At 61.8% G+C, this 14,213-nt stretch overlaps 2 protein-coding genes across 3 annotated transcripts in view; both read right to left on the bottom strand.

Annotated features, from left to right (window-relative positions):
* The window catches only part of NSDHL (NAD(P) dependent steroid dehydrogenase-like), a 277,264-nt gene that overhangs the window by 232,429 nt on the left and 30,622 nt on the right, over window positions 1-14,213 (bottom strand). The gene's annotated exons all lie outside the window — the stretch shown is intronic.
* Window positions 7,112-11,837, bottom strand: KLF8 (KLF transcription factor 8). 2 transcript variants are annotated; one of them, XM_054169499.1, is made up of 5 exons: window positions 11,522-11,837; window positions 10,322-10,874; window positions 9,494-9,596; window positions 9,249-9,382; window positions 7,112-7,332 (listed from the first exon to the last, which is right to left on the bottom strand). In XM_054169499.1, exons 1-5 carry the CDS (start codon window positions 11,588-11,590, stop codon window positions 7,151-7,153), a joined length of 1,041 nt encoding a protein of 346 aa, XP_054025474.1. In that variant the 5' UTR covers window positions 11,591-11,837; the 3' UTR covers window positions 7,112-7,150. The 2 variants fall into 2 exon arrangements, with proteins under 2 accessions (XP_054025474.1, XP_054025473.1); XM_054169498.1 differs by having other exon boundaries at window positions 9,494-9,620; window positions 11,522-11,835.

Raw genomic sequence — 14,213 nt, 5'->3', positions numbered from 1 at the left:
TCATGCTGCAACCACAAAGTCAGGTGCACCCCAGTCAGCTCTGGGCCAAGGTCCCTGTTTCATCCCCACAAGCCACACAACACTGAGGATATCATGTGTTGCTTGAGCAAGGCACAGTGATAACAGCAGCTCTCCTATCACCCAGATAGACAAACTATATTCCTCACAGTGCTCCCCAGGAAGAGAAACCACTTCTGCAGAAGAAAGCTGTCCTCAAGGTAGTGAAGGGGGGTTGAGAAAGAGGACCCTGTGAAGGGGGTGAAGGAGGGTCCATGGTGGGGCTGAAAGGGGCTCCCAAACCATGGGCCATAGCTGAAGTCTCCTCTTTGCTAGGGAAAGAGGGGATGAGGCTTGCTCCTCCTGCCTGGCATTGGGTGAGGATCAAGCACTCAGGGTTCGTGGGTAAAATGAGAAAGGACACACAGGTCCACATCTCACAGGTGCAGGAGCCAGCAGGTGAAGCCCTGGGCAGAGTTACAGAATCTTGAGTTAAAGGCAAGGAAGAGTCCAAATTTGGAGGAAATCTGGGTCAGGCTGAGCTATACACCCCAGCTCCCACCTCCCAAGCCATCCCACACACTGCTGGCAGCCAGAGGCACCCCCAGGCACACCCCAGCAGCACTTGCTGAGCCCCAGGAGCTCAAACCCATCCTCAGACCTCAGCAGTTGGGGACCACTGAGGTGGGTCACAAGGAAACCCCACAGCATCGGTGACAGCCCAGCATCACAGCACCGGGCCCATGCCATATGCCACCAAGGAGGTGGTGGCAGGCATGTGGGGCCAGAGCCCGGCTGGGGGGCACTGAGCTTTGCTTTCCTCCTGCAGCAGCTTTTCCTCAGCCTGCTGCAGCCCCTGAACTCACCCATCCACCTCCAAAGCACTGGCTGAAGCACCCACCTCTCACTGCACCGTGCTGCACATCCCCAGGTCCTCTCTGAATCTGCCTCCCTGGGGCAAAGCCGCACCAGGTTTGGGCCAGGAGCTTCTGGTTCAGCCTTGGTGCCGGTCGGGAGCCTTGTGGGAGACACACAAGGGTCAGGAAAGGCAGGGGACACCCCCACCCCAGCTTGCTTTTCACCACTACCAGGAGACAAAGATCTGCAAATCTGCTGGAGCAAACCCACTGCCTGGCCTCCCCCACCGAAACCCTAAACCACCTATTTTTGTCTTTTCCTTTCTCCTCATCAGGAGATTTCCAGCCATCAAATCCTTCCTGGGAGCCCTTCAAAGGAGAAGCAGCCGCCCCACCACTTGCTAAACCAGTCTGAGCAGTGCCGGGCTGGCAGGAGGGAGAGGCCCCCAGCACCCCTCTGCCTGCAGTAAACTGCGAAAGAGCCGAGAAAGCAGCTAGAGAGACCTCAGGTGACCTCGCAGCAAGAAGATGGATGAGCACCTGGGGCACCCCACTGCATGCCCCAGGGAGGTGGAGATGCAGGCAGCCACGTGGGGAACCCCCAGCCACTACTGATCCACAGGGAAGCAATTTAAGGCTTCCCAAATTTTTAGCCTGGCTATGATGTAAGGAAAGGCCAAGGAAAAGGACAGCTGGGTGATGGGGAAAGAGAAAGAAAGCTGGAGAGGTCCCAGCAGCTGAGACAATGGCCCGGGTTGCCCAGAAGGGTGGGAGATGCTCCCTCCCTGGAACCATTCCAGGTCAGATTGAGCAATTTACTCTAGTTGGGGATATCCCTGCTGACCACAGTGGAGTTGAACTAGACGACCTTTGAAGGTCCCTTCAACCTAAGCCACTCCATGATTCTGTAGCTGCCTCCCTCCCCACCAGAACCCCACCCTGGAAAACAGCTGAGGGTTCCTGCACCAGGATCTATCCCACCAGCCCCACACAAAGCCAGCAGAAACCCAATACAGGGGAGACTCCTCCATGTACACAGAGGGGCCTAACCACCTACCCTTCCCGAGCCCCACATGGAAGAGTGACACCCCAAAAGCACTGGGAAAGACCAAGCTATTTATCACAACCCCACCCAGCCACTGGAGAATCCACCCACAGGACATAGTGCTGCTGGGTGCCCACCCTCATACCCCAGGGTCTGGTGACCCTGGCACCACTGAAAGGCTTTGCTGAAGCTCAGGCACCACTTGGCCCGAGACAAGAGGGAGCACTTACTTTCCTGGGGTTCACCTTGCTCTTGGCCTGGGCACAAGCGGAGGCTGAAGGAGACTTCTTGAGGGTGATGGTCAGACATGAAGAAGCTACTGAAGGCTCTCAGACACGTGGAAAAGCCATCTGGGGGTATCACAGGGTGGAGATTTAGCCTGCTGTCTCGAAAGCAGGTTCTGGACAGCTTCGGGTTCAAGAAGCTTTGCCAGCTGCTACCCACAGCCTTACTGAGGAGATCCCAAGATGCATGTCCCCATGCATGGGGCACAGCAGCTCCCATGGAAGTGACAATCCAGCCAGCAGGCCCAGGACAGCAGCCAGGGTCACGAGGATGAGGCAGGAGGTCCAGCAGAGTCTTTGAGTGCAGAGGGGCTGAAGCAGCTACAACACAGCTCAGGGTGGAGCTCAGGCGCCAGGTTGAGCTTAAATGGTCTCCTGGGCCCCGGGGTGTGGGGTGGAGGTCTCAGATGAGGCTGCTTAGAGCAATTAAGACCAATTAATGCCCTCAGGATGGGAGGAAGCAGAGCCTGGGCTACTTGAGATGATGATCTCAACCACGAGGGAGGAGTTAGCACCTTTTTAGCAGCACCTCAGAGTCGTCTTCAGCCACAAAGGCATTGCCCACGCTGGAGGGAGCACTGATGTCCCTTTGCCACAGGACTCTTTGTGATCCCCACATGCACAACCCCCCCTGTTCTGTGTCTCTTCCCAACATCTGGAGGCTTCACACCACCTTCCCACCACCCGCTCCAGCCTACAGCCACAACTCACCCACCTACATGGCTGTATCCTGCTGGGGGACAGGAGATGCTGAGGTCCAGCACCATCTCCTAGAAGCAGGAGAAGGGATGAAGGTATGAAATTGGAGGTAGACAGAGCATGGGGGTCCTGTGAAGGGGTACCATGGTGAGGGGGGCTGAGGGTTTGCCAAGCTGGTCCATCAGCAGTGGCAAGATGAGAGGAGCTGAGCTGGAGGGATGTTTGCCTCACCTCCATAGTGACACTGGGGCTGTCACACTCCAGCCATCAGGGAAAGGGGGATTTTTGCCTCGGGATAAACAGCATTCCTGCCAGCAGGAGCTCGGCCACGCAGGGCTTGTCCTCCCTGGGGGTACAAGAGAGCCGCGGTGGGCAGCTGGGAGGGGTGACATGGGGGTAGAGGTGCTCTGTGTCCCTGTCATCACAGCAGCTCCTCTGGGTGCGAGCTCCAGCTCCATTCCCAGCTCCTCAGCCTCCTCCGAGCTCGCCCAGCGCGGTCCATGGGCGCCACCGGGTGCATGCTGCTGCTTTTTGGTGTCGCAGCACCGTGCCCGTGCCACCGGCAACACCCCCCGTGGTATTTTGGGGTGTGCACCCCCTACACCTGCAGCGCTGCCCCATCGACCCCCACAGGGTTCACTGTGCCAGCCTTTGGGGTGCCTCTGCCTGTGGCGCCCTCCCATGGCCAGCGCCGACCGTCCTGCCCAGGACCTGCCATAGCAGTACCCCATGGTGCCAGCTCAGGGGGTTGCTGAGCACCTAGTGAGGGGGCACAGGGAGCCCAGGGAGCTGGGGGTCGCCAGGAGAGGGGACCCCCAACAGGGCAACCCAAGAAAGAACCCCAGACCCAGACCTGGGGGCAGGGGGTAGGAGCATTCCTAGGACACAGCCCTGGGTGCCAGCAGCCCTAAAAGGGCAGCACAGAGCCCAAGCGCCCCCACGAGGCCTGCAGGACTCCCAAAGCGTGCCCACACACACACCTAGCTTCCCCAGTCCCTGGCAGAGGGTGCACAGCACCCCAAAATGCCACCCAAGTCCCCACCAAAGGGTCACCCCCGATTTTTGCAAAGGGTGTGATGCCCCCCAGCCCGTGCCAAAGGGTGTCAGAACCCCCAAAGGGCTCCCCCAACCCCTGACATCTCCTGCCAGCACCCATGAAACCTCCTGAGCCCCCCCAAGAGCCACTCTCCCAGCCCTGGGAGCACCCTCAAAGAGCCTGAAGTGGCCCCCAGCCCTGGCACTAAGTGCTGGCACCCCCAAAAGGCCACTCCTCAAGATCCAGGGGGTGGGGTGGGCCATGCCCAGTATGTCCCCTGTCTTCTCCATGTCCCCCTTGGGGGCCGAGTTCACTGGAGGGACATTGTGGGAAGGGGGGTGGGTACCATGAGGGACCCAGCCCCCCCAAAAATGTCAAGGTTTCCCCTCTAAGCTGCCCCTACCAGGCAGAGTTTGGCTGTCCCCCCTGATGAGGGGTAGAGGGATGGTGGTGACACTGTTGGTTGGCACAGTGGGGTGGACAAGGGGGAGGGATGGGACCACCATGGCGATGGCCTGGATAACGGGGAGGAGCTGCTGTCCCTCTCTGTCCTGCATGGGGGTCACAGTGGTCAGTTTTTTTGCCCTCAGAAGGTCATCTTTTGCCTTCAAACAGTCTTTTTCACCAGCCATGGAGCCTAAAGCTCCCAGCAGGAGCCATGGCAGCAGGATGTAGGGGGTGGTTTTAGCACCTCTCCATGCCTGGGGTGCAGTGAGGCACCACCAGCCCCCCTCACTGCCACCTCTGAGGGATTTTTTCACCCCTGCTCTCCACCCTGAGGGAGTGGGGAGGTGGGTTGGGAAGTGCTGGGGCAAGGGGGCTTACCTTGAGGGGAGCCCCCCACAGGTCACTTGCTGAAGGCATCGGTGAGTGTCCTACTGGAGGACAGGAAGGAAATATCCCACCCCTATTTGTCCTGAAGTATCTGCAGCTCCTGGGCAAGGGGAGATGATCAAAGCCAAAACCATCCTTTGGCCCAGCTCAGCTCATCTCCTCACGGCACAGGAGAGCTCCAAGCTTCACCCTGGACCCAGAACCCTCACCCTGCCCCGTCACTGCCACACAGCAAGAGACACAGGGAGGAAACTCCACTTTAAATCTTATTCCTGCGTAGAAAACCATCAGTTTGGTATAAATATCACAGCTCCAGGGGGGCAGCCTGCAGCTTGCTTGGCTGCTTAACAACAAAACACAAACACTCAGTCCCTGCTCTGTCCCCAGGCTTGGAATACAGCAAGAGGACAAGATGGCTGCAGGGGTACGCCGAGGGCCCAAAGCCTCAGGGCAAGAGGGCAGCCCCCCAAACCCTGAGCCTGTCCTTGGAGCTTTCTCGCCTTCTTTTTAGGCCAGTGATGCCCAGGAGGAGTTGGGGCTGTGCTGGGTGAAGGAAGGACAATGGGGATGCGGCCCTGGAAGGTGATGGATCAGCTGCAGAGGGATTTGGGAGAAGGGACATGTGGTGGGACAGGCACACACACAGGCCTCATCAGAATCACTGAAGCACCACATCACTTAGGGTGGAAAAGGCCCTTGAGATCACTGAGGGGAGATCACTAAACCATGGCCCTCAGCACCACATCTCCACGGCTTTGAAACCTCTCCAGGAATGGGGACTCCACCACTGCCCTGGGCAGCCTGGGCCAGGGCTTGCAGCCCTCAAGGGCAAGAAATTGTTCTTTGTGTCCAACCTGAGCCTCCCCTGGGGTAATTTCAAGCCATTTCCTCAAATCCTGTCAATTATTCCTTGTGAGAAGAGACCACCCCCCACCTCACTCGAGCTATCTTTCAGGGAGTTGTAGAGAGCCAGGTGCTCTCCCCTCAGCCTCTCCAGGCTGAACAACTCCAGGTGCCCCAGTTGCTTCTCACCAGCCCTGTTCTCCAGACCCTTCACCACCTTTGCTGCCCTTCTCTGGACCTGGCCCAGCCCCTCAATGTCCTTCTTGGAATAAGGAGTCCAAAACTGAACCCAGGATTCGAGGTGTGGCCTCACCAGTGCCACCAGTACATGGGGATAATCCCTGCCCTGGCCCTGCTGGCCACACCGTTTCTGACCCAGGTCAGGATGCTGTTGGCCTTCTTGGCCACGTGGGCACATGCTGGCTCATCTTCAAGCAGCTGCTGTCCAATGCCCCCAGGGTCCTTTTCCATCTAGCAGCTTTCCAGCCAGGCCCTCCCCACACTGGTTCTGCTCTCTGCAAGCAGCCCAGCAGCCTCTAAGCCACAGCCACAGGTTCAGAGAGACCTTTTGGGAAGCTCTCCCCACCCCAACCAGCCCCTCAAGTACTGGCTGGGGGGTGTCACAGCCCCCCTCACCACCCCAAGGCTCCCACCCAAATTCTTGCCATCCTCCCGCTACGAGAGTGGGGCTGCCCCCACTGCAGCTGGTGAGGAGGGTTGGCTAGGGAGGGGTGGGAGCAGCCCCCAGAGACAAGAATTACGATTGGAAAGGAAAGGATGTGGCCACAATCTGCCATTTTAAGTTAGAAATGGTTCAGTTGTCCCATAGCCTTCAAAAAAACAAAACCCCAAGAGCTGGTGGTCCCCACCCTCCCCGTCCCACCCCCCCTTAAAACTCCAGAAAATCACAGTTCCACGTTCCGCTACGGTTTCCCTTTTTCCTCAGCGGTGGAAGCGGTGGTGGTCACCTGGGTGGGTTCCTGCTGGGTTCATGGGTGGGTTGCTGTTGGGTTCTTGGGGGTTTCTCCCCTACCCTTTCTCGCCTTTTCCTTCTGCGTGCCCCCAGCACCTCCCATGAAGCTGAAGGAGGCAGGAAGAGGTCTCATGCCAAGGTCCCTTCTCCCTGGGGAACAGGCAGCGCGTGGGGATGGAGAGAAGGAGGCCAACAGGTACTGCAGGGGGGCAGCGGCAGAGCCCCCTCCTCGCCTCCATCCTCACCTCCATCCTCACCGTGGCTTCCACGTTTTGTCCGTGGGGACCGGGAGGGGGACGGCGAGCACGCAAGATGGAGGAGGCCCGGAGGTCTGCTTGAGGAGTCAAGAAGGAGCCTCTGGATGGTGTGAGCGTGAATGAGCAGCTCAGGAAAACCAAGAAACAAGCAAAGGAGGAGGAGAAGCAGTCTGGAAACCATCGTGTGCCGGCAGGGCTGCGCGCCGCCGCCAGAGCCGGGCCTCTCCGCTCCCACCGGTCCCTTCCACCGCGGCCGGGGGCGCGGGGGTGGCAGAGGAGCCCCCCCGGGCCCCGGCCCGCAGGCAGGCGGAGGCAGGGCCGGCGCTCACATCATGATGTGGCGGCGGCGGTGCAGGGCCAGGTGGTCGGAGCGGGAGAAGCTGCGGTCGCAGTCCGAGCAGCGGAAGGGCTTGATGCCGGTGTGCTTGCGGAAGTGCCGCGTCAGCTCGTCCGAGCGGGCGAACTTCCAGGTGCAGCCTTCCCACGTGCATTTGTAGGGCTTCTCTCCTGGGGGAGGGGCAGAGGGGAACGTCACCAAGGCCGGGGGCGGCACGGGCAGAAGAGTCCTGCGAGGCTCTAGCCCGGACAGGACCTTCAAGCTCACCTGGTTCCAAGCTCCCCGCCGCGGGCAGGGACACCCTCCCCTAGACCAGGCTGCTCAAGGCCTCATCCAGCCTGGCCATCAACACCTCTCTGAACACTTCCACAACCCCCCTGGCCAACCTGTTCTGGTGTCTCACCACCCTCACTGTAAATGTCCGCTCCCCTCCTCAAGCTTCAAGCCACTGCCCCTCGTCCTGTCCCTACAAGCCCTTGTGAAAAGTCCCTCCCCAGCTCTCCTGTAGCCCCCTTCAGGTACTGGAAGGCTGCTCTAAGGTCTCCCTGGAGCCTTTTCTTCTCCAGGCTGAACAGCCCCAACTCTCTCAAGCCTGCCCCTCTGATCATCTTTGTGGCCTCTTCTAGACCCACTTGAGCAGCTCCATGTCCCTCCTGTGCTGGGGGGTCCAGAACTGGATGCAGTGCCGCAGGTGGTGTCTCACCACAGCACAGCAGAGGAGCAGAATCACTTCCCTGTCCTGCTGCTCACACTGCTTTTGATGCAGCCCAGGACATGGCTGGCTTCTGGGCAACCATTGCTGGCTCATGGTGAGTTTTCCATCAACTGACACCCCAAGTTCTTCTCCTCAAGTCTGCTCTCGAGCCACTCCTCACCCAGCCTGGATTTGTGCTTGGGATTGCCCCAACCCAGCTGCAGAACCTCACACTTGCTCCTTGGTATCCCTCTGCTAGCCCACATCTTGCCCAGCACAGTCCATAGGCACCTCTGGGTGCATGCTGCTGCTTTTGGCTGTCACAGCACTGTGTCCATGCCACCAGCAACACCCCAGATGGTATTATGGGGTGTGCACCCCCCAACACCTGCAGCATTGCCTCATCAACCCCCAAGAGGCAAACCACAGGGTTCAATGTGTCACCCCTCAGGGTGCCTCTGCCTGTGGCACCCTCCCATGGACAACACCCACTGCCCTGCCCAGGGCCTGACACAGCACCGCCCCATGGTGCCAGCTCACAGGGTGCTGAGCACGTAACAGGGGAGGGCACTGAGAGTGCCCTGCCCCAGAGAGCTGGGGGTGGCCAGAAGGGAGAACCCCAGCAGGGAGCACCCCAGAACCAGACCTGGGGACAGGGGAGTCCACAGGACATGGCCCTGGATACCAACACCCCAGAGCCCAAGTGTCCCCCAAGGCCTGCATTGCTCCCAAGGACCTCCACAAACCCTGGAAGAGGGTACCAGCACCCCCAAAAATCCCACCCCTTCCCTGGCAGAGGGTCTTGGTGGCCTCCAAAGTGCCTCCTCGAGGACCCCCAAAGGACTCCCCCAACCTGTGGCAAAGGGTGCTGGCAGACTTGAAGAGCCACCTTGAGACCCCAAGGGCCACCCCCAGTCTCTAGCACAGGGCCTAATAGGTACCCCTAAATGACCTCCCACCCACCAGCAGAGGGTACCAGCACCCACAATGGGCCATGCCCAATCCCTAGACAGGGTGCCAGCACCCCTAAATAACCTCCCACAAGCCCCTGGTAGAAGGAGCCAGCATGCTGAGCCCCTAAAAGGGAGTCTCCAGTATCCAGCAGAGGGTGCCAACACCCCCAAAAGTATCCCTGAGTGCCCAAAGTGCCCCCAGCTGGTTTTTCTCTTTTGCAGAGTATGCCAGCAGCCCTGAAGAGCCTTCCCAAGCCCCCAGAATGGCACCCAGCTCTACTACAGGGAGCTGGCACCGAAACAGAGCTACCTCAGATCACAGTGACAAACCACCCCCACCCCCACAGCCTATCCTGGGATGCTCTCAGCCAATGGGAAGCAGGAGGGCACTGATCCTGACCCTCCCTGGGCAGAAGCAGGGTGTGGTGCTGGCTCTAACCTGTGTGTATCCGTCGGTGAGCTTTGAGGTGGGAGCTTTTGGTGTAGACCTTGTTGCAGCCCTCGAAGTCACACTGGTGGATTCTTCTCTTCTTTAGGTCAGGGGAGTCAGCTCGCTGCCCCCGCGCCGCCGGCCTGCCAGGAGGAGGGAAGGATGAAGGGCACGGTCCCCACGGCCACAGCACCCCCTGGGGTGCCTGGGGACACGCTGGGGACAGGGTGAGGTGGGGGGAACACGAGACTCACTCTCTCTGGAGGTCCTGGAAAGGTGCTGGGCCACTCTCAGAGGCACTGTCCTCGCTGTCACTGTTCATGTCCATGGGGTACATGGAGCTGGGGTCGACTTTCACTGGTGGGGGGCGGGAAAGAAAAGCTATTGAGAAACAAGGAGGGAGGGGATGAGGCTTGTAAGCAAAGAACAAGAGACATCCCCTAAAAGAAACCCCCCTGCACCGTGGGCACAACCCTCCCTCTGCTACTGCAGCACCCCCAGCGCTGCTTCTGCCCAACACAATAATCTCAACCCCACAAAAAGAAGTCAAATCAGGGAGATGAAGGAGGCTCAGCACTGTGGGGTATGAGATGTGGGGGGACACAAGTGGGGGAGGGAAGGGTACCCCCTTCAGCTGCCTGCTTCTGCCCAGAAGTGCCTCCGCACTGGGGTATGAGACATGAAGGGCACAACTTGCAGAGCTGGCACCCCTTCAGCTGCCTGCTCCTGCCCAGAGGAGGGGAGATCCAGGCTCCCCACCCCGGATATGGTGGGAAGCTGGGAACGTCCTGGGAAAGGGAATGGGAAGGGGGTGGGGGCAGCTGAATTGAAACCAGAGCTGCTGGCAGCAGGGAGCGAGTGGAAAGGGCAGGCAGGCTGCCAGCGGCGGGATGGGCAGGCAGTGCCATGCTGTGTGTGTGCCCTGCCCTCCTCACGTCCCTGGGGCGGGGGGGCTGAGGGGCCTCTGGGTGAAGGTGGTGGGGTGGCCACTCCAGGATGGACAAACCGGATTCCCTGCTGAGGGGCCACCCCACGAGGTGGGACCCCCCCCTCAGAAAGGTCCCCCCGCAGCGTGCCCTTACCAGAGCCGGCGTTCTTGCCGTCCCCCCCGATGAGGGGCACGGTGATGGCGGCCACGCTGTCCGTGGGCATGGTGGTGTAAACCACGGGGAGGGACTGCACCACCACGGGGATGGTCTGGAGGTTGCCCATCTTGCTGGGCAAGTTGACAGAAGGGATGGTGTGGATGACATGGAGGATCTGCTGCCCACCACTGCCCTGCGTGGAGGCCAGGATGGAGCCGGGCGAGAGGACGGCAGGGATGGCCGAGGTGGAGCTGAGGCCAGAGGGCGAGATGGACACCGTGGTGGGAACGGGCAGCGGAGGCGCCACCAGCATGGGGGAGGACTGGACCGAGGTGGGGGGCGGCGGCGGCGGCGGCGGCGCCGGAGCCGAGGTCGCTGCCACTTTGGATTTGTTGAGGGAGAGATCCACAGGCTCAGCCTGCGGCTGGCCGCAGTCGCTGGCCAGCAGCTCCTCGGGGGGCTCCGTCTTGATGTCTGCCAGCAGCACCGGTGGGTCGAGAGGACCCTCTGCCAGCAGTGCCGACGAGCTCATGGCGGCTGTCACCTTCCCCTGCGAGACACACGCAGCCTGTGAGGACAAACTGCAGGACACCGAGGCAGGGCAGTTCAGGGCTTCGGCTGCCTTCAATCCCCACCTGCGGGACGCGCCTGCGGGGTGAGCTCGGGGACAGCTGACAGAGCAGCCCGTGGGGCTCTCCAGGCCGTGCATGGCGGCAGAGCGGGCGGGGTCCCTCAGGCGCCGGGTGGTGCCCCTCAAGCGCCGGGCGGGCCCCCTTCAGGAGCGGGCGGGCCCCCTTTAGGGCCGGGCGCCCCCAGGGCCGGGCGGGCGCGCGCAGCCCCGGCCCGGCCGCTCCCTCACGAGGGCCGCTGCCCGCGCTGAAGGCGGGAAACGGAAAAAACCGCCCCCTCCCCGCACCCCCGCGTGGGGCTTTGTGCCGCGCGCAGGCCACGCCCCCCCACCGCGCGCCCCGGGGCGGGGCGATGCGTGGGCGGGGCCGAGAGTGGGTGGGGGCAAGGGGAGTAGGCGGGGCCGGCGAGGGGCGGAGTGGGCAGGGCCGGCGCGGGGCGGTGGCGGCCCCGCCACGCTCCCCTCCCCCGCGCCTTAAAGGGACCGCGCCACCATTACGCGCAATCCGCTCCCCCCCACCAAGACCCAACAGAGGGTAAAATGGGAATGGGGGGGGGGGCACCACTCACCGCCCCGGCAGCGCGGGAGGGGCTCCTCCGCGGGTGCGCGGTGCTCATCCCCTCCGCGGGCAGGATCATGCTCCCGGCCGAGCCGTGCCGAGCCGTGCCGGGCCGTACCGAGGTGTGAACGGCCCCGCGGCTCCACCCTGGCTCGGCCCGGCCCGGGGTGGAGCTCCTTAAAAGGGGCCCGGCCACAGCAGGGAGGGGCCCCCCCCTGCGGGAGGCACCCGGGGAAGGGCCCCACCCGGGACAACCCAACACCCCCTACCCCCTCATAACCCCATCCCGGAACGCTGCGCACACGCACCGAACCGAAGGACCCGCACACACCCAGCAGCACCCCCCGCACACACATCCCTCCTGGCCGGGGGTCCCCGGGTACATGGGCACGCGTGGGTACCCCCCGGAGCAACACTTCAGCACCCCAGCACTGCTTCCCCCCCTACTCCCCGCACACACACCCCTCCCACGACCCCCGACCCCAAAACCAAGAACCCCCCCAGCACGTACCTGCCTGCAAGCACAGCCCTTGCCCCCCCACGCCAGGCACCCCGAGCCCCCCACGCACCCTCACTCCTCACACACGGGCACAGGCGCGGCCCCGCCCGGCCCCGCCCCGGGGCACACCCAGCGCACACACCCTGCGCGCACACACACCCCGCCCGCGGCCGGGGGGGGGAGGGCACCCCTGGAACGCACACGGGCAGACAGTCCCCCCTCCCCCCCCCTCAAAAGCAATGCAGACCCTCACTCAGCAAGATACCCACTCTCCTCAAAACATCCCCGCTCACGGAGCGCTGGGACCCCCTCAAACACCTCCACTCTCAGCCAGGGATCCCCCGAAAACCTCCACGTTCAGCCAGGGACCCCCGCCGCACACCCACACTCACGAATCATCACAACTCCCCTCAAACACCTCCACTCTTAGCCAGGAGCCCCCCTCCCTCCCCCCCACCCCCCAAAAAAAAGTCTCCACATTCAGCCAAGAACCCCCTCCAACATCTCCACATTCAGTCCAGGACACCCCCCCCCCAACACGCCCACACTCACAAACCATCAGAACCCCCTAAACACCCACAAACGCAGGTCCACGCTCAGCCGAAGACCCCCCCAGTACCCACAGATTTAGCTGGGACACCTCCTAACACACCCGCAAAGAGCCAGAGACACACCCCCCCCCCCAGGGAAAAACGCACCCCGCACAAAGCCAGAGACCCCCACAGCAGCTGCCCCCAACTTCAAAATTACCAGCCCCCTCCCCCCTAGATACCTCCACACTTAAACAAATAAACACACACTCACAGCCCCGACACCCCCACTGTCAGCTAGGGACCCCCAAAACTGCTCCTCCAACATTCATCCACGGACCCCCCTCTACCCTCCCCAAACACACCCCTTCCCCCGCTCACACATCACCGGGACCCCCACAGCCACACCGAGATCTCCCCCACTCCAGCACCCACATATTCAACTGGGGGGACCCCCCCCCATATCCCTTCACAAAAGCAGCGACCCCCCAAAGCCACCCCCCTCTGTGAACACACAAATCACCAGCACCCCTGAAGCACTCCGCAAGACTCCCCCGAACACCCCCCCCCAGGCTCAGCCAGGGACCCCCAAAACACCCTGTCCTAGCTCCCCCTCCCCCCCAAACCAACACCCTACATTCAGGTACTTCCCCGCACACCTCAAAGCTGGGGACCCCCAACCCCAGCTTTCCCCACCCCGTCAAAGCCCCCACAGGACTCCCATCCCCTCACACCCATGCGGGAGGGTCCCCACAGTCACACGTATTTTGAGGGGGTCGCAAAGGGGAACCCCCCCATTTACTGCCTTCCAAAGCCCCTCTGGGGGCGGGGGGGGGGGGGGGGCGGCTGTTGGGAGATTCGGTGAGGAGTGGGCAAGGGGGGGTGTGTGTCTTGCTGTGCTTGTGTCCCCCCTCAGTGAACTGAATTCTTCCATCCTCAGCGCAAAACACAGCCAGGACTTTTTTTTTTGGGGGGGGGGGGGGGATACACAGGAGAGGACACGCAAGCGCCCCCCTCCTCCAACAATATGTTGGGGGATCCCCCCCTTTTTTCGTGTGTTGTTTCCACACTCCCCCCCCCCCCCTTCTTTTTTTACCCTGAGCTAGCTCAAGGGCGGAGGTGGGGTCACCATGAGGTGACCTGGGGGGATGTGCTGCTTTCAACCCCTCCCTGCCTGCTCCCCCCTCACACCCATGGGCGTGGGGGGGGGGGGGGTCACACCCCCCCGTGGAATTTCCTCTCTGCTCCACCCTCTGGCAGCAGCCACTGGGATGGGGGGTGGGGGGGGGAGACACACAAACCGAGTAGGGAGGGTGACACCGATTAAAGGGGGTGGGGGCTCCTTAAGTCTAAGAGAGGAGGGCAAATGATGGATTTTTAGGGCACCCCCCCCCCCGCCGGGGAAGGAAGGGGAAAAAAAAGGCAGGAGGTGGGGCTGGCCCTTTAAGAGCAAAGGGCGTGGGATGGGGGGGGAGGGAAGGGAAGGGAGGGGCTCGATTTATGTGTCCCCCCCTTGGTGTGACCTCTCCTGGTGCCCGCCCCGGAAGCCACCACGATGCGGGGGGGGGACACACACGACACAAAACCCATGGCGGGGGAGGGGAGGGGCGGGACCACCGCCCCCCACCCCTTTCCCTGCTCTTCCAAATTTCCCCCTCCGTATCCGGGTGTTG

The sequence above is a fragment of the Dryobates pubescens genome, chromosome 18 (assembly GCF_014839835.1).
Source record: "Dryobates pubescens isolate bDryPub1 chromosome 18, bDryPub1.pri, whole genome shotgun sequence".
In the NCBI taxonomy this organism is placed as follows: Eukaryota; Metazoa; Chordata; class Aves; order Piciformes; family Picidae; genus Dryobates; species Dryobates pubescens.
This window is presented reverse-complemented; position numbering and strand designations above follow the sequence as displayed.

Coding starts and splice junctions, on each gene's coding strand:
- KLF8 (XM_054169498.1), bottom strand. CDS start 11,590: ATGATCCTGCCCGCGGAGGGGATGAGCACCGCGCACCCGCGGAGGAGC. Junction 10,875..11,521: donor CCTCCCGCGCTGCCGGGGCG/GTGAGTGGTGCC, acceptor TGTGTCTCGCAG/GGGAAGGTGACAGCCGCCAT. Junction 7,333..9,248: donor TCACCGACGGATACACACAG/GTTAGAGCCAGC, acceptor CCCCTCCCCCAG/GAGAGAAGCCCTACAAATGC.